Here is a 16,757-nt window from a genome sequence, read left to right as displayed (position 1 = left end):
GCCTACGTTCAGAACTACCAGTTATATCAATTGATATTGGAGGACCAAATGCCCTCAAACTATGTACAAAATTTTGTTGCGAATGATGAGCTCTTGCAATATCTACAATTGTTCTGAATCGATGCGAGTGTTTTAAATCATCCAAAGTACCATATGAATCATTTTTAGAGAAACTTCTGACAACCATACGAAAACACACAGAAAACTCAAAACATAACATACTAACAACACACAAGACTCAAAACATAACATACTAACATTTCAAAAATATGGGCACGACCAACAACCTTGATAACAGGTACTCAACAAGATATCATATATCTTGGTTTTACTGAAAAACTGAAATATAGAAGAGATGATGGGAGAACGAATATGGCTTAACCGGTAAAGAGATGAAGATTTAGAAGATGGAGAAGTAGTGGCTGGAATCTTGGTTACGGGAGTCGACTCTCAAAACAGGAGGCAGAGAGAAAACCCTAAATAATCAATAGACTTGGTGAATTTTTTTGGATTTCATAAAATGATGGATTTTGTGGGATTTCTCGTTTTTTTTTAGTTTTTTGAAATTCCACCAAAATCCATGAGATTTTGAAGTATTATGCTCAAATTCTAAAAAATCTATATCAACTTTGCGACATTTTATCAAGAATCGGTATAAAATCAAACTCATATATATAATTTATTAAAATTCATAAATTAGAAATAATCCATCAAAATCTCCATCGTTCACCCCCCGAGGGTGTATAATTTAAAATCCCAAATCTGATAAAACCGATTGTTCACATATACACAGATTATTTAATAGAAACATCCTCAAGTCCGGACGAGCCTCGCGACAAACTCCAACAAGAACAAAGAGGAAGTGGTCCAGATTTTATGCTCACGAAAGCTGGGAATATTTATCCGCATCCAAGAAATTATTGCGGAAAAGAAAGTATTATTTTGTCGGCAAGAATCTCGAACATTTTCTGCATATATGCGGATGTAGTACAATTCTAACACCCATAACTGGCACATGATGACATTGAACAAATACAACTCGCCCTCTTTACTCATCAACTACGTAAAAACTACTACTAAATTGCGGCGCAGTAGTTACAAGAAAGAATGGCACAAAATAGCCGAACGTGATAATACTTAACTTTTCGTAATCACAAAAATTAAAGTTTCTTGTGCTGGAGATAACGTGATTTAGAGATGGAAATCTCGTGTGTCAAGATAATTTAGAGTTAACAGAGTTTAATGTTTGATATGTGAGGATAAATAAATAGACTAATAGAGCTTGGTGCATGAATATAATATATCTGCAATATGCTCATCATTATTTGAGATACATATGGATTTCATGTATAATCGGGGGCGGATTTTGGAAGAGACACGGGACACGTGCCTTTTTTCCATAAAATTCTTTTTTACATTTTTTCTATTATTCTAAATCTTAAAAAACTATAAAGGTGCCCCCAAAATTTAAATATACATAAGTGTTTTCCGAAAATTTGTTTGGTACCTCTAAGATTTTGTGTCTAGATCTGCCTCCGTTAATAACAGACGTTGACAATGGAGACTCCGTGAATCTGATGCCTCACAGTCGATTAGTCGTAGTCGTAGGCAGCCCCCAGTTAGCGAATTAAATGTTGACGTTATTCTTTTGCACTTCTGCTCATCCAATAATTACTTATAAGTCAAAAATGAAACCCCTGTTTTTCAAATAATACAGTCACTGTATTTATCCTCTGTCTTCGTTTTCTCTCGCTGTTCTTGATTTTTTTTTGATACGGAGCATAAACAGATTTCACAGTTGCTTCTGCTGCAAGATTTCATTCGAACTGCTTAAAATCTAAGCAGTGTTCTCCAAAAGATTATCCACTTTTTCTTGAAGCAAAAAGTGAGGACGAATGTATGATGATTCTCGAGCATTATTCTCTGATTCTAGTGCTATAATTTCTTCGAATTTCAGCCCGAAAGGAGAACAACACAATTTGTTTCCTAGGAGCAGAATGAACTTCGACATGAACAACATTGTTCAAGATAGTTACCACAACAACAGTTCCAATGAGAATTCTTATGGGGACAGTCTGAATTCTTCGTTATCGCATTATCCCAGGCATAGTTCAAGTTTAACATCACAAGCTGGACATTTGGATAATTCTAGTTTGTATAGAGGGAGTTTTATGGGAATGGATGATCAAGTCAAAACGTCTGCAGGTCTAATGCGGCAAAATACTTCTCCGCCTGGATATATCTCCCACCTTGCTAATAAATCTGGTATTCTTCAGGTTCTTGATTGTTTATAATTATTATAACCTCTACAGATTACTGGTATATACGATATTGATATAGTTTTTTTTTTTTTTTTTCTCCTAAATTGGTGAAGTTGTGGCCTTTATCTCTATATACTATGTAACTAGTAAAGACCAGACAAACAGTACATCAAAGTTGATAACTTTTTTCTTAAAAGGGGTACAGGAATATGAACGTACTCTTTTTACTTGATTGAGCCAGACCTAGTTTTGTAAATGTTGTGTATTGCACTTTTCGTCTTGTTTTCAGATTATTTTTACTTGCTGATAGATTATCAAAAATTGTTGGTAGTTACTGGTTTAAATATGGTAGCAGAGTCTTTCTAAGTAATCAGCTGCTAGATATGAAATTCTAAAATTCTCTTGGTGACATGCAGGCTATGGGGGAATGAGAGATGTTGGAAATTACAGACTGGGCAATGGTAATAACAGAGACTTGACTTCAAGCAGATTGAAGAGTCAGATAAGCTTATCATCTGGAATACCATCATCCTTAGGGATGTTGCCTCAGATATCTGAAACTGATGGCGGGAACACTGAACCAACTAGTAATGTTGATACAAAGAACAGATGTGTTAGGGACACTCAGTATCACAACTCTGGCTACCCTTTACGGTCCTGGAATGATTCTTTGAATTTTGCCGACAGCTACACTTTGAAGAGGGAACTTGATGTTGATGACAGATTATTCTCTAGTATTCAGGTAGTCTTTCGTAGACATGTCACTTATTTAAATTTTAGCAAGTGATTAGATTATAAATCCATTAACATTTTCCCCTTCCTTTATCAGAATGGTGAAATTCAAAATCGTCCATCGCTGTTTTCACATCATTTAAGTTTGCCAAAGACTTTAAGTGATATATCCTGCATGAACAAATTGCTGCAGTTTCAAGATTCTGTCCCCTGTAAGATCCGTGCCAAGCGAGGTTGTGCTACTCATCCACGTAGCATTGCAGAGAGGGTATATTTATTTCACTTCGAACTTTTAATATAGTACTGTTCAAGTTATATGATACGCACGCTGGATTAAGAAAGTTCAGCATGCTAATATTAAACGGGGCTATGATTCAGGTGAGAAGGACAAGAATCAGCGAACGAATGAGAAAACTACAAGAGCTTGTCCCCCACATGGATAAGGTAAATAAAGTGGCCACTTAATCCTTTAGCCTTTAAGTTTTCTATCAACCATTACAATCTGAAAGTAATTCTTTTTCTTCTGTGCAGCAAACGAACACTGCAGACATGTTAGATTTGGCTGTTGACTACATAAAAGACCTCCAAAAACAGTACAAGGTTTCACATCTTGATCCCAAAAAAAATTCTGTAAAATTCTTGCATCTTATATGGTTTGCTGAAATGATCTTCTCTTTTGCAGACACTTAATGATAATCGGGCAAACTGTAGATGTTCGGCCATGCAGAAGCAAGGACTCAAGTGAATGGTTTGATAGTGTACAGGGAATAATTTTGTCCTCAGAAAGAAGTCGTATTAATTTTGTTCTGCTTCTATTGAAGTTTAACAGAATATGCATATCATGTAATCTCAACTCTGTGGTCCAGGTCCTGTAATTCAGTGTAAGCTCTAATTACCCAAATAGAGGGAAGAAAATATATCAAACTGTATATGGCTTGTAATAATACATTCTTCTTGTTTGTACCAATTATTTACTATCAGTTTCTAGCAATATACTTTGTTCCTAGTTGCTCGGTGATCTTTGATTACAGTTACTACTATAATTGCTCCTGCCATTATTACTTAACATTACTGCATAACAAGAGGATGAGACATTTCCAATGAACTTTCCAGCACTTTTTCACATCATCAAATCAAGCAAAACTGAATGCAAAACCTCAGGATCCTTTGCCGTAATTTAAGCTTTGTCTAACCTCTTAAAACAAACATCTCTGGATCCTTATTTGGACAAGCCACTTAGTGGTTAGCAACTTGTGGATCATGATTCGGATTTATCTAATGAGTCTGCAGAGACTAAATTACGAACTCTCATTGCACCACCGGTGACCCCTATAAGGGCGGCCAAGGAGATTTTCTTGCAGGTACTCAACATTTGGGAAGCTCATTATTTGTTAATCCTAAGTAGACGGAAAAGGGGAGCTGAATACATTTTTACCAAATATTCATTAAAATTCGATTTTACGGGATGGCTATAAGACTACAAACTCACAACTCACAAATATGCTCGTCTAACTATCGATCTTTCTTTCTAACTCTTGGAGAGTTTAAATAAAATGTGTGCGCACAATACAATTGTGTGTAGTTATCTTCAAATGAAGACACAAGCTCTATGATTTTAACTTAATCAGGGGTGGTTAAGCAAGTGATCCCATGAGTGGCTCCAGTTCCCTTGAATTTGCACCTAAATTTGAGTGGCTCTTGTTCCTTTCCAAGTGATCCCATGCATGCTAAGTGGCGCCTCAAAGTCAAGTGGTTCCAACCTTACCGCCAACAATCTCTAGCCTGAAGACCATTTGATAAGTTGAGTGCACGTTATTATGGACTAGATGAAGTAGTCTGGCGTGTGGGGATTGTTGCTTGTAGGCTAAATCTGTCTCGGGATGCCAAGATTCACCAAGTCTTTCACTTGCCCCAACTAAAAAAAGCAGTTGATCCCACCACCCCGTGCTCCACCTTTCTTCCGTCCTCGCATAAGATTTAGTTGTTGATACTCTACCTGAAAAAGTGCTTGGAATTAGCAACACCGCTGCAGGCAACACAGCCGAGTCTGAGGTGCACATTAAATGGACTGGCCTACCTGGGAGTGAAGCCTCCTGGAAACATTAATTTGCTAACATTAACCAGAGGTTTGCAAACTTCCATCTTGAGGACAGGGTGTCACTTTTGGCCAGGAGTAATGCTAGAGCCTAGAGATGATATAAGAGGCCCGGTTCTATTGACGTTTAAAAGAACGGCAGGAAAGGCATAACAATTATTTAGTAAAGGCAAAAGGTAATTTTCAGAAGGATTGAATATAAGGGAAGTTTTTGGGGAGATTAGGGTTAGTAGAAAATTATTGTATAGATTGTGCTTAGGAGATTATCACCTCCCGAAGTGTGAGGTGTCATCTGTGGCGTTCTTTGTTTGTAATCTGTTATCCACTGCTGTGAACGATCTGTAGTATTATTAATCAAAGCTCTACAGCCAGTTTGAGTAGTAGTTCACAGCATTCTGCTGCCAGAAAAGCAGAGCGAGAAAAAGATCCACACTCTGATGTCTATGCAGTATGCATGCGCTAAATGCACGCTAAAAAGAAGACTTGATATAGGTGTATCAACCATCATTGAGAGCAAATGGACCAAGCAATTGGAGAGATTGGAGATGAACAGACCCGTGGGGCAAGTTTTGATCATCTTCTCATGATTTTTGGGCACTCGGAAGTTGATATAATAGATAGCTAATGTTTAGTATGTAAAATGCTTCTTCTTGTTTTTTTTTTGATGAAAGGTAAAATGCTTGTCATTCATGCTTTTAACTAAAGGCAATAATGCTTTTTATTCAAGCTTGTAAGCAGTAGCACATGTGTGCTCTGTGTGGTGGTCTAAATTTGTTTGAACATGAGTAGTTTACTGGTACTGATTGTATAATTTAATAGTCTAGTAAGCTTGAATAATGCTTTTTATTCAAGCTTGTAAGCAGTAAGCTGTGAAGATTTTTGAAGTTTGAGAAATCTCTTGTGACAATTGATTATACAATCAGATATTCAGCTGTATACTTGCCAATTGCCCAAGTCCAAATGTGCCCGTTTGGACAACATTAATATAAGAGGTAATTGCATATCGCACCCCCTAACTATCGTTCAAAAACGATATTGTACCCATACTTTGAGAAACTCAACTCGCACCCCTTATCTTTACAATTCAAGCCCGAGATGCACCCCTCTGCCGTTAACGCCGTTAACTCCGTTAAGTCATTATACAAATAATTGCAAATCGGACCCCCTAACTTACGTTCAAAAACGATATTGTGCCCATACTTTTGAAAACTCAAATCGCACCACTTATTTTTACATTTCAAGAACGATACGCACCCCCCCCTTTAACTTCCATTAAAATACTTCATCCGTCTCAATTTACATGTCCCTTTTGCTTTTCGAGTAGTCAATTTGACTAATTTTTGACCAACTATTAGAAAATATTTATTTATTATTTTAGGAAATAGAAAGTTATATATTAAAATAGACTAAATTTACCTAAAATATACACTTACATTATTTTAAATATAAACAATAAATATTATGTGATATTAATTATAAATAATACTTAAATTTATATAAATTTATATATTTTAGGGGGTGCGATATGCAATTACCTCTATATTTTATTCAATATATAAATTTATGTATTATTTATAATAAATATCACATAATATTTATTTATATATATAAAATAGTGTGTATTTTAAGTACTTAATATCACATAATATTTATCTATATCTATTTTAAAATCATTTGATATGTAAAATCATTTTGACTTGGGGATAGCTTAATTAAACAAAAAATTAAAAAAAATATCATCAAAAAGTAAATCCAGTCTATTTTAATATGTAACCTTCTATTTTCTAAAATAATAAATAAATATTTTCTCATAGCTGGTCAAAAATTAGTCAATTTGACTCCTCGAACAGCAAAAAGGACATGTAAATTGAGACAGAGGGAGTATTTTAACGGAATTTAACGGAAGTTAACGGAATTTAACGGAGGGGGTGCATATCGTTATTGAAATGTAAAGATAAGGGGTGCGAGTTGAGTTTCTCAAAGTATAGGTACAATATCGTTTTTGAACGATAGTTAGGGGGTGCGATATGCAATTACCTCTTAATATAATGACTTTGCAGTTTACAGTTCATTTTTCTTTTTCAAAAGTACTTGCAGTTTACGGTTACTTAGTGTAATAGGAAACTATTTATAATGATTTTTATAATAAGTATGGAGTTTAAATTATTTATTTGGATAAATCATATCATATGTGACTCATACAATTAATAATGACGTCTAATAATAAGTGTACAGTTTAAATAATTTAAATTATTTGTTGTATAAGTTATATATATTATTTATGACTCAAATATAATAATAAAAATAAATTTCACTAAGTTTTCAAGTGATGAAATTAATTGTTATTAAAATATAATTTTTCCAAAATATGCTGAGAAAAATATATCTGACCAAGATCTAATTCTAAATTAATTTTCATTTTATTTTTATATTAAATCAGTCTTAAATTATTTATATAAATATTTATTTTCAATCTTAAAATTGAAAATGACTCGAAACCGCTCCCCTCGAACAGACTCAGCGAGTCAGCGTCATGTCATATAAGGACAAATCATTACATTATTTTTGTAATTATGTTGATAACCATATGTTTTCTTTACGTTCCCATCCGGGGCGGGTAATATATTTTATAGACTCAAGTCTGCACCCCAGTACGTCAAACAATTATTATTATTTTTTCTTCTAAATTTTACAGTAAAATTCTGATCGAGACAAACGCATAACGTGGCCTTTATTTTGAAATCGGTGATAAGTGTATTAATTACATGAATATTAGTGACTCTGGCCCCCAAAATATATAATACAACTTGACTGATTTTAAAGAGTATTTGAATATCATGTTTGTATTAGGTCATTTCCAACGGTGGAACCCGTTTTTGCCTAAATTTTGGTCCAAATTTACACCGAATTATTTTTTCATTCCAACGGTGGAACCCGTTTTTGCCTAAACTTTGGTCCAAATTTACACCGAATTATTTTTTCATTCCAACAGTTTGATCAAAATTTTGGTCCAAATTCATATATCAATATTTTGTTCTTCTAACTATCTTTATATTATTATTCTAATCTTTAAACAATAATATAAGATTTCATATTAATATTAAACCCGATGAATTCATTAAGCTAGAAAAACATTATATTTAAACAAAAAAAAAGAAGAAAATTTTACATTTTACTTAAATAACTAAAATATTAATGACAAAGATTCAATACTACTCCGAATTAATATATTGTTCCATGCTCAATTTTTATTTGATCAAGTCGAAGTTTTAGTTTGTATTATATTTTTGAAGTTTTAGTTATTATGTTTTCGTGTAAGGTGTATTTGTAATTTAGCTTTATCGAATGTAATCTTTATCTTATGTTTAATGTATTGTTAATTTGAATTATTTTAAAACTGTTTAATTTTATTATATTTCAAAATTAATATATATAATTATTTAAGTAAAATATATTAAAAATAATTTATAACTATTTAATAATTATATTAACATTATAGTAAAGTTCTATGGAGTCCACTTTTTATTGGAGTCCTTGGAGTCCATGCATGTTCTGCAATTAAAATATAGCTTAAAATAATACAAAACACATTATATTCGAATGATGTTCTACAAACATCATTATTTTATTGTAAATCTTGCGGATTTCATATATTTTACAAGTAAAACATTGCAATATATATTATTCTATAAAACATGTTTAGTTTTGCAGAACATACATGTTCATCTTGCAGAACATATATACTGTACTGAGATTTGTAGGATTTACAATAAAGTAATGATGTTTGTAGAACATCATTCGAAAAATAATGTGTTTTGTAATATTTTAAGCTATATTTTTAATTGCAGAACATGTATGGACTCCAAGGACTCCAATAAAAAGTGGACTCCATATAACTTGACTCTAACATATAATCATTCAATTAACTAAATATATAAAAAGTAAAAGGTTATTATTATATTAGTAAAAAGATTTAGGCCGGTGAATAGTGCCGGCCTAAATATAGGCCAGTACTGTTTAACTGCCTAAATTTGGACCAAGATTTAGGTCATTTTTGGAAGATTTAGGCCGAAACTGACCCAAATTTGGATTTTTAAGCCACGGTTGGATTTGGTCGAATGATACTTTTCGACGTCTTTTAGGTGTTGAGTCTATCTCTAAGAAGATAAGGGAGGGACGTTTACGTTGGTATGGACATGTTCGGCGTAAATGTAACTCAGCCCCGGTTAGGAGAGTAGAACACATATCGGTTCGGGGTAAGAGAAAGAGGGTCGGCCTCGTCGGACATGGGCTGATCAATTAAGTTTAAATCTTACGGGTGATATGACATTAGATAAGAATGATTGGAGAAGGCGTATTAGAGTAGTTGAGACTAGGTCTCGTGGCTCACATAGATTATGAGGGTTATGGTGTTATGTTTTAAGGGAAGGGTTCAGCTCAGTCATTACCAGATGCATTCACGACAATCAAAAATGTTTGGGTAAGTCCCATGTGAAGAAGGCCATGGGCTAATGTATTATATTCTTATTATAGCACACACTATTTTATTTATTGTGCACTAAGCCGGGGTCTTCACAGAAACAGCCTCTCTATTTTAAAGGTAGGGGTAAGGCTGCGTAAATTTTACCCTTCTCAGACCCTACTCTCAGCGGTATACACCGAATATGTTTGGTTTGGTTTGGTTTACTAATTTAACAAATTGTTTACTTTTCAACTGGTGGCGTCTATTAAACGATTCCAATTAATTAGCCCCCCACTTCTCCCTTTCAGTCTTGTATATTGTACACAGAAATTCGCCCCACCAGTAACATGGTATGTCTTCTTTTTAAGATGGGTGACTCGTAAATCACATATAATAGACCGGTTTTGGATAATTGAGTAAAAAAATTGTTTTTGAAAGAAATTGAGTAAAATTTTAATCAGATGATAATTCGATATACTGCTTATCAGATATAAATGTAATAATATTAATGAAAAAAAATCCAAATATATTATACATGTAGTAATCATACAAATATGATGATATATATAATTAATTCTAACATTAAACTCGTGTGAAACATGGGCGAATAGTTATTCGAATTCTATGATTTATAATTTATTCTTTATCATAATTTTATTAGTGGTTAGCATCTTTGGATGCTCATAATTTTTGTGCGTGAATATTTATAATAATGAATTGAAATTTGATTAAATTATATCAACGAACTGATTATATTTTATCTTATTTTTTTTAATTTGTAAATCGGTGGTATAAACAATAAATATTTTTATTATCTATCTGTAAATGTTTTGTAGTAGGGAATTACCAAAATTATCATTTTTTTTAATTTTTTTTGTGATTTTACTATATTTTGAAAATATTGGCAAAAAATACGATCTCTGACTACATGCAACTTGAGCTAATTGATCCGCAGGAGTTTGCAAGTATGATTTCATCTTGTCGCAAGTATAGTTGCATATTTTTGCAACGGATTACCTATAGTGTTTTTGCAAATTTTTCAAAAAAGTTTATATTCTTGCAACCTATTTAAAAAAATATATAATATTTTTACAAAAAATATTTTGAACTTTGGGTATTTGTAGAAAATCTCTTTCCGCTCAAATTAGAAAAATTGAAAAGTTCACGCAATGGCTCTGGTAAGTAAGTAATGTTACTAATGTATCATGTAACTGCTGATATTTAGGCTATCCTTTTCTGTGCAACTAAACTAAACAGGAAGCTGTTGCAAAAATGGGCATCACTTCCATGGACAAGTACTTCATATACTTCCTCATCACATACTTAGTCACAGCTCTTCTTTTTCAGTTGTTTACTAAAAATCGTCGTCCCAGAATCCAGCTTCAGCCTCCTCCAAGCCCACCTGCACTGCCTATACTTGGTCATATTCCTCTGCTCTACAGCTCTACTCGTCCCTTTCACAAGTCCTTGACCACGCTTGCCTTTCGAGATGGTGCACCTTTCATGAGGATCTTCATCGGCCCGTTTTCTCAGTTCATGGTGGTTTCTGAGGCTAGCTTGGCTAAACAACTTGTTGAAGAGCATGAGATGAGTTTTGTAACCATTAGGCTTAAGAATCATGCTTATGGAATGTCGAACTTGGTTTTGTTGAGGAGTATACTTGATTCTGACTCACAAGTGAAGCGTTTTGAGCATGCGCGAGAACGTGAGGTTTTGAGGCTGTTGGAAGTTCTTGTTGACAAGGCGGAACAAGGGGAGGCTTGTGATTTGGGTGCGGAGCTGGAGAAGGTTGTCAATAATGTTTTGTTTAGTATGATTATGAAAATTCAGAGTGATAGTTATGAAAGTGTGAAGATCAGGGAGTTTGTTAATGGACTTGGTGCTGAGATTGGGGGAAGGTCCTTTGTGTTGAGTGAATTGTTTGGTCAATTCCTTTGTGGAAGAAATAAGTTGGAGGGCCTATTGCTCAAGTTCGATGAGTTTTTGGAAGAGATTATATTGAGACATGAGAACAGAGGATCAGTTACAGATCGAGATGTAGTCGATAGCCTTAAGGATGAAGAACAGGCTGCAGATCTACCTAGGAACAATATCAAGGGGGTTGTATTGGTAAATAGTCCTGTCTTCTTTTTTATGATTTTATATAACTTATTATCGTTTGCTTGAAAAGTTTTGGTCACATAATTTATTGGGATTCTTTTTAATTGTAAAATGAAATTGCCATGGTATCAAACCCTCTCCCTCCACTAGGAGGTTCAGGGCCTGAGTCATATGCAGTGGTGAACATCAACAAATGAGATGTTTTAGATTTATTAGTTACAGATGGTTGAATTTCTAGCATTTTTAATCTCAATTTTCCAGTCTATAAGAGGATTTTGTCATCTGAGTAAACTGTTGTGTGCTTATTAAAATAGTTCACCTGTGTATAAATTTTGACTTGTTTGTTTGGAGGAGTATTCCGTTAACAAATTAATTAAAACGTGATTCAGGAAACTTTGATGGCGGGTTCAGGGACGATGAGTGTGGCATTGAAGTGGACACTAGCAGAAATTATTAACCATCCAAGTGTGTTGAACAAACTGAGGGAAGAGATAGTTGGGGTAGTAGGGCTGCATAAGCTTATACAGGATTCAGATATCCCAAAATTGCCTTACCTGCAAGCAGTTGTGAAAGAAGGTCTTCGCTTACATCCTCCTACTCCATTGATAATGCGCAAATGCACACATGGCTGCCAAATTGGTGGGTACGATGTGATACCAGATTCAAGAATAATCGTTAATGTGTATGCCATAATGCAAGATACTGGCACATGGAAATTCCCAACTGAATTTATTCCAGAGAGGTTCCTTGAAACCCCTAGTACATATAATGAGCTTCTAGTCGACGCAAAGGGTCAAAATCTTTGTTACCTGCCATTTGGAGGTGGAAGCAGTGCGTGCCCTGGTGCACGTCTTGCAATAAATATGATTCAAATGGTGATTGGAACATTAGTGCATTGCTTTGATTTTGAGGCTAAAGGTGGGATTAACATGGAAGAGGGGTGTTTAGGATCAAGTGCAGGTATGGCTAAGCCACTTGTTTGCCATCCTATTGATAAACATGTAATTAAGCCATCCGCCAAAGCCCTTTCCAGTGATTTTCACTTCTAATCCCACATTGGAACCTTAGACAAAGCTCAGTTGTTTTCTTGCTTTTGTAGAATTTCTCACTACTTGGTAGTTTTAGGACTACTTCGGTTAGTAATTTTTTTGGAGCAAGTCATGGTTTATTTTGGCCTTCTGGTGTAATAAATGTTGGACTATGCACATCATGGTCAATGCAGATGATGGTTTTCTCTTGTTATGACATAATGAGGTTGGCTAGTCCAGATGAGGTGAATGGATATGTTCCTCCAAATTATCTCCCATTGAACCATTTGTATCTATATGCATCAGGATCCCTATTCGTGGATCTCTCGGTTCGAGAAATCAAAATAAGAGGATCGAAGGAGCGCGGGGTGAGCGATCGCACAAGACCTACAAATATAAAAGATCCTAAATTTATAAATTCATGAAAATTTAACCAAAAAAATGTCAGTTATATATATCGGGAGTGTTAATGATTTTTTTTTATAAAATATGTAAGAAGAACATATTTTTAGTGAATTTTAAATTTTTGAATACACTTCTTTTTACAACATGTTTCTAAAGTTCATTTTATTTAAAAATTATTTAACTTTATATTAAAATAAAATTAGGGTCCTAATTTGAAATTTCGCACGTGCCTCCGATATTTTTATTTTACCCCGCCTCTCCCTCTGGTCAGTTTACCGGTTGAGGGATTTAGTACCTTAGAACTGACTCAGAAATAAACCAGGCTCATCGTGGCAGTCTCACTAATTTATGAATCACAACGCATTTGTCATTGATCTAGAAGTTATTAAGTTTATTTGCCATAAAACAAATTAACGGTCTCAATCAGGTTCTGTGTTTATAAGTCTCTCTACCTATCATGACCCTAAAAATTTTCGGATGAAATTGAAGACTTATTATACATTCTGCAAACAGAAAACACTTATCACATGTTCCGAAATGATCTGATATGCGTGGAAAGAGAGGCAAAACATACCTGCTGACTGCTGAGTTTAGCTTTCTTTATTAGGGGGCTATGTTCATGCAGGTCGACCACTCTACTATGTGACTGTGTGTACATATCCAGAAGTTTTGAGGTCAAAAAAACGTTTTCAATCCATAACTAGTACTGTAACAAATATTTTGTAGGTTTAGTCAGCAGATCTCCTGCAACAAAACACAAGGAAAATGATTCAGTATAGTGCCTTAAGTTATAAACAAAAATTATGACACAACAATTCCATCTATAAATAGACAACTGAACTTACTTCACTTACACCATCAACTCAAACACAACTTCAGTATGAATATTGAATCATCATCTTTCTACCCCATTTTGTGCATATGCATGATTTTACTCTGCCTTCCAAACAATTCTGCGTCGGAAAGATGCAACAACAATGACAAGCAAGTTCTACTTGGAATCAAGGAAGCCTTCAAAAACCCTCATCTTCTGGCCTCATGGGTTCCAAGCGAAGACTGTTGTGATTGGTACCTCGTTAAATGTGGCGAAACCAACAACCGCATAGTTTCCCTCACTATTCAAGACGACGACAATCTTACTGGCCAAATCCCACCTCAGGTGGGAGGCCTGCCATATCTTGAAACCTTATGGTTCTATAAACTCCCCAATCTTTACGGAGCAATCCCAGAACAAATTTCTGCACTCACTAGCCTAAAATCCGTCCGGCTCAGCTGGACTAATCTCAGTGGCCCTGTTCCCATATTCTTCGCACAGCTCACAAACCTAACTTACTTAGACTTGTCCTCCAACAAACTTAACGGGGTCATCCCATCTCAGCTTTCTACCCTTAAAAACCTTTCCGCCCTTCACTTAGACCGGAACCATCTCACAGGTGAAATTCCTGCTGCCTATGGGAACATTTCTGGATCCCCAGACATATATCTTTCTCATAACCATCTGACGGGCTTTGTTCCACAAACATTTGCTAGTTCGGATCCAATTAGGATTGACCTGTCTTGGAACTCACTAGAAGGTGACATATCGTTCTTTTTTGGGACTAAGAAGCGCCTAGAAACTGCAGATTTTTCACGAAACACGTTTAGTTTTAATTTTTCCAAGGTGCAGCAGTTTCCACCCTCATTAATATACTTGGATTTGAACCACAACCAGATCAGCGGAAATCTGTCTACTGCATTGGCCAAACTGCAGTTGCAGACATTTAACGTTAGTAATAACAAGCTCTGTGGCATGATTCCAGCAGAAGGGAACCTAGAAAGATTTGGCAATACGGCCTATCTCAACAACACTTGCTTGTGTGGTGCTCCATTGCCTAAATGCTAGTTAATTACCATGCAAAATGTGCCCTAAGCTTATCTTTGTGATGAGATTATGTTATGTACTAATAAAAGGAACAAAATAATACATTGTAGCCATCTAACAGTGGAATGCAGGAGGCGTATGATGACGCAATAAGTTACCTTTTTTTGTAAGATATTTGTACCTTTTAGACTTATGTCGTTCCTTGTTTGTAATAAACTTATCTTCGGTGATAGTATATCTGTATTTTCAAAGACACGTGTCCTCTTGGATTTGTGATATATTATAATATATATGTTACAATTTGTAGAGGCAGAATAAGCATGAACTCCATTAACAAACCTTCGAATGAAGCTATCAACACTGCAAACTTTATTTACAAATTGAAAGGAGAAAAAGAGATTACTTGTATTTACTTGTAAAGTGAACGTTAATCTCAATGTGCTTCGTTCTTTGATGATGTACTGGGTTTTAGGATGGCACTTTGATTATCACAATGCAATGTGACAGGCTTCGGTTTTGTAAGCCTTATTCTGCAAGTAATTTAACTAACCATGTAACCTCAGATGCTGCTGAAGACATAGATCTATCCTCTTCTTAGATGAGCTTTTTAGATACATTGCTTTGCTTCTTTCACTGACTTCCAGCTTACTAGAGAATTTCTGAGCAACAAGACATAACGTGAGATAGACCTCCATGAATAAGGACAAGCTCCCCAATTTGAATACGAAAATGCTTGTAAATTAACTGTTCAATAGCTTTCAGTATAATGCCTTGCCCTGATGTAGTGGACACTTACTTTAAAACATGGAGAAGTGAATTGTAATGAGGAAATCTTGGTGTCTGAAGGAATTGGTTTAGATATTGGACAGTAAAAGATAAATCAGGCCTGATGTGTGTTAAGAAATTGAGTTTGCTAACAAAACATCTATATATGCTGGGGTCTTGCAATTTTCTATACATGCTTCCCTCAGTTATTGAGTAAACTCATTTATGTCAAAGTAATACCAGAAGGAATATATACCACTTCAATGTCCAAAAAAAACCCCAGTTTTCCTAAGTCCTTGATGCTGAAAGTATTATCTAAATGATCTTTGAGATCAGAAATTCCTTGATGATTATTACCTCTTAAAATAATGTCATCAACATATACAACTGAAATCATAGCATTTTGATGAAAGGTGAATAATCAATTTTGAACTGCACAAATCCTTTCTTGATGAGCTCACTCAATAACTTTGCAGACCACTACCTTGAGGCCTGCCTGAATCCATACAATGCTTTAAGCAATCTGCAGACCCTATTGTATGAATTAAGAACACCTTCTAGAACATGAATATATACGTCATCATTTATATCTTCGCGCAGAAAAGCATTGTTTACATCTAACTACGTAGAAAAGAAGGCAGTGCTATGTGAACAATTAGCAAACATCTGACAATAGTCATTTTACCATTAGAGATAACGTCTCTTCGAAATCAATGCCCCATTATTTATTATAGCCTTGAGCTACAATTCTGGATTTAAAACATTCGACACTGCCATCAGCCTTTAATCTAATTTTATAGAACCATTTACTTCAAATAGGCTTCTTGCCAGCTAGTAAATCAATCAGTGTCCAGGTGTTAATTATCATGAAGGGCTTGCAACTCTTTTTCCATGACATCAAATCATCTGCTATCTTTACAGCTTTTGTATAAGAAGAAGGTTCCACCAAAGTACTACTATGATGCACAGTTGTTCGAAATGCTGATGGTAAGGTAGAATATGAAACCAAATTACATCAATGTGTGCAATCGTTACTGGGAATTAAAGT

General features: G+C 34.8%; 3 protein-coding genes across 4 annotated transcripts; all 3 read left to right on the top strand.

Moving 5' to 3' along the window:
- Nucleotides 1-1,662: 1,662 nt before the first annotated feature.
- On the top strand, nt 1,663-3,998 carry LOC108220843 (transcription factor bHLH130-like). 2 transcript variants are annotated; one of them, XM_064092951.1, is made up of 7 exons: nt 1,751-1,885; nt 1,958-2,265; nt 2,678-3,003; nt 3,091-3,261; nt 3,372-3,437; nt 3,525-3,593; nt 3,676-3,888. In XM_064092951.1, the coding sequence occupies exons 2-7, from the start codon at nt 1,998-2,000 to the stop codon at nt 3,736-3,738; spliced, it is 963 nt and encodes a 320-aa protein (XP_063949021.1). In that variant the 5' UTR covers nt 1,751-1,885; nt 1,958-1,997; the 3' UTR covers nt 3,739-3,888. The 2 variants fall into 2 exon arrangements, with proteins under 2 accessions (XP_017250202.1, XP_063949021.1); XM_017394713.2 differs by having other exon boundaries at nt 1,663-2,265; nt 3,676-3,998.
- Nucleotides 3,999-10,736: 6,738 nt separating this feature from the next.
- On the top strand, nt 10,737-12,900 carry LOC108220312 (cytochrome P450 705A1). The gene is made up of 2 exons (XM_017394048.2): nt 10,737-11,659; nt 12,040-12,900. Exons 1-2 carry the CDS (start codon nt 10,823-10,825, stop codon nt 12,697-12,699), a joined length of 1,497 nt encoding a protein of 498 aa, XP_017249537.1. The 5' UTR covers nt 10,737-10,822; the 3' UTR covers nt 12,700-12,900.
- Nucleotides 12,901-13,907: 1,007 nt separating this feature from the next.
- Nucleotides 13,908-15,195, top strand: LOC108220610 (polygalacturonase inhibitor). The gene has a single exon (XM_017394418.2). It carries the CDS (start codon nt 13,964-13,966, stop codon nt 14,963-14,965), a length of 1,002 nt encoding a protein of 333 aa, XP_017249907.1. The 5' UTR covers nt 13,908-13,963; the 3' UTR covers nt 14,966-15,195.
- Nucleotides 15,196-16,757: the final 1,562 nt, after the last annotated feature.

The sequence above is a fragment of the Daucus carota genome, chromosome 5 (assembly GCF_001625215.2).
Source record: "Daucus carota subsp. sativus chromosome 5, DH1 v3.0, whole genome shotgun sequence".
NCBI classification, from domain to species: Eukaryota; Viridiplantae; Streptophyta; class Magnoliopsida; order Apiales; family Apiaceae; genus Daucus; species Daucus carota.
The sequence above is the reverse complement of the archived record's forward strand: the minus strand, read 5'-3'. Positions and strand labels throughout refer to the sequence as shown.

What these genes read in the sequence shown, in the direction of transcription:
- LOC108220312 (XM_017394048.2), top strand. Translation starts at nt 10,823, where the DNA reads ATGGGCATCACTTCCATGGACAAGTACTTCATATACTTCCTCATCACA. An exon ending in ATATCAAGGGGGTTGTATTG is followed by an intron (nt 11,660 to 12,039) that starts GTAAATAGTCCT and finishes AACGTGATTCAG; the next exon opens with GAAACTTTGATGGCGGGTTC.
- LOC108220843 (XM_017394713.2), top strand. Translation starts at nt 1,896, where the DNA reads ATGTATGATGATTCTCGAGCATTATTCTCTGATTCTAGTGCTATAATT. An exon ending in GATTATTCTCTAGTATTCAG is followed by an intron (nt 3,004 to 3,090) that starts GTAGTCTTTCGT and finishes TTCCTTTATCAG; the next exon opens with AATGGTGAAATTCAAAATCG. An exon ending in TTGTCCCCCACATGGATAAG is followed by an intron (nt 3,438 to 3,524) that starts GTAAATAAAGTG and finishes TCTTCTGTGCAG; the next exon opens with CAAACGAACACTGCAGACAT.
- LOC108220610 (XM_017394418.2), top strand. Translation starts at nt 13,964, where the DNA reads ATGAATATTGAATCATCATCTTTCTACCCCATTTTGTGCATATGCATG.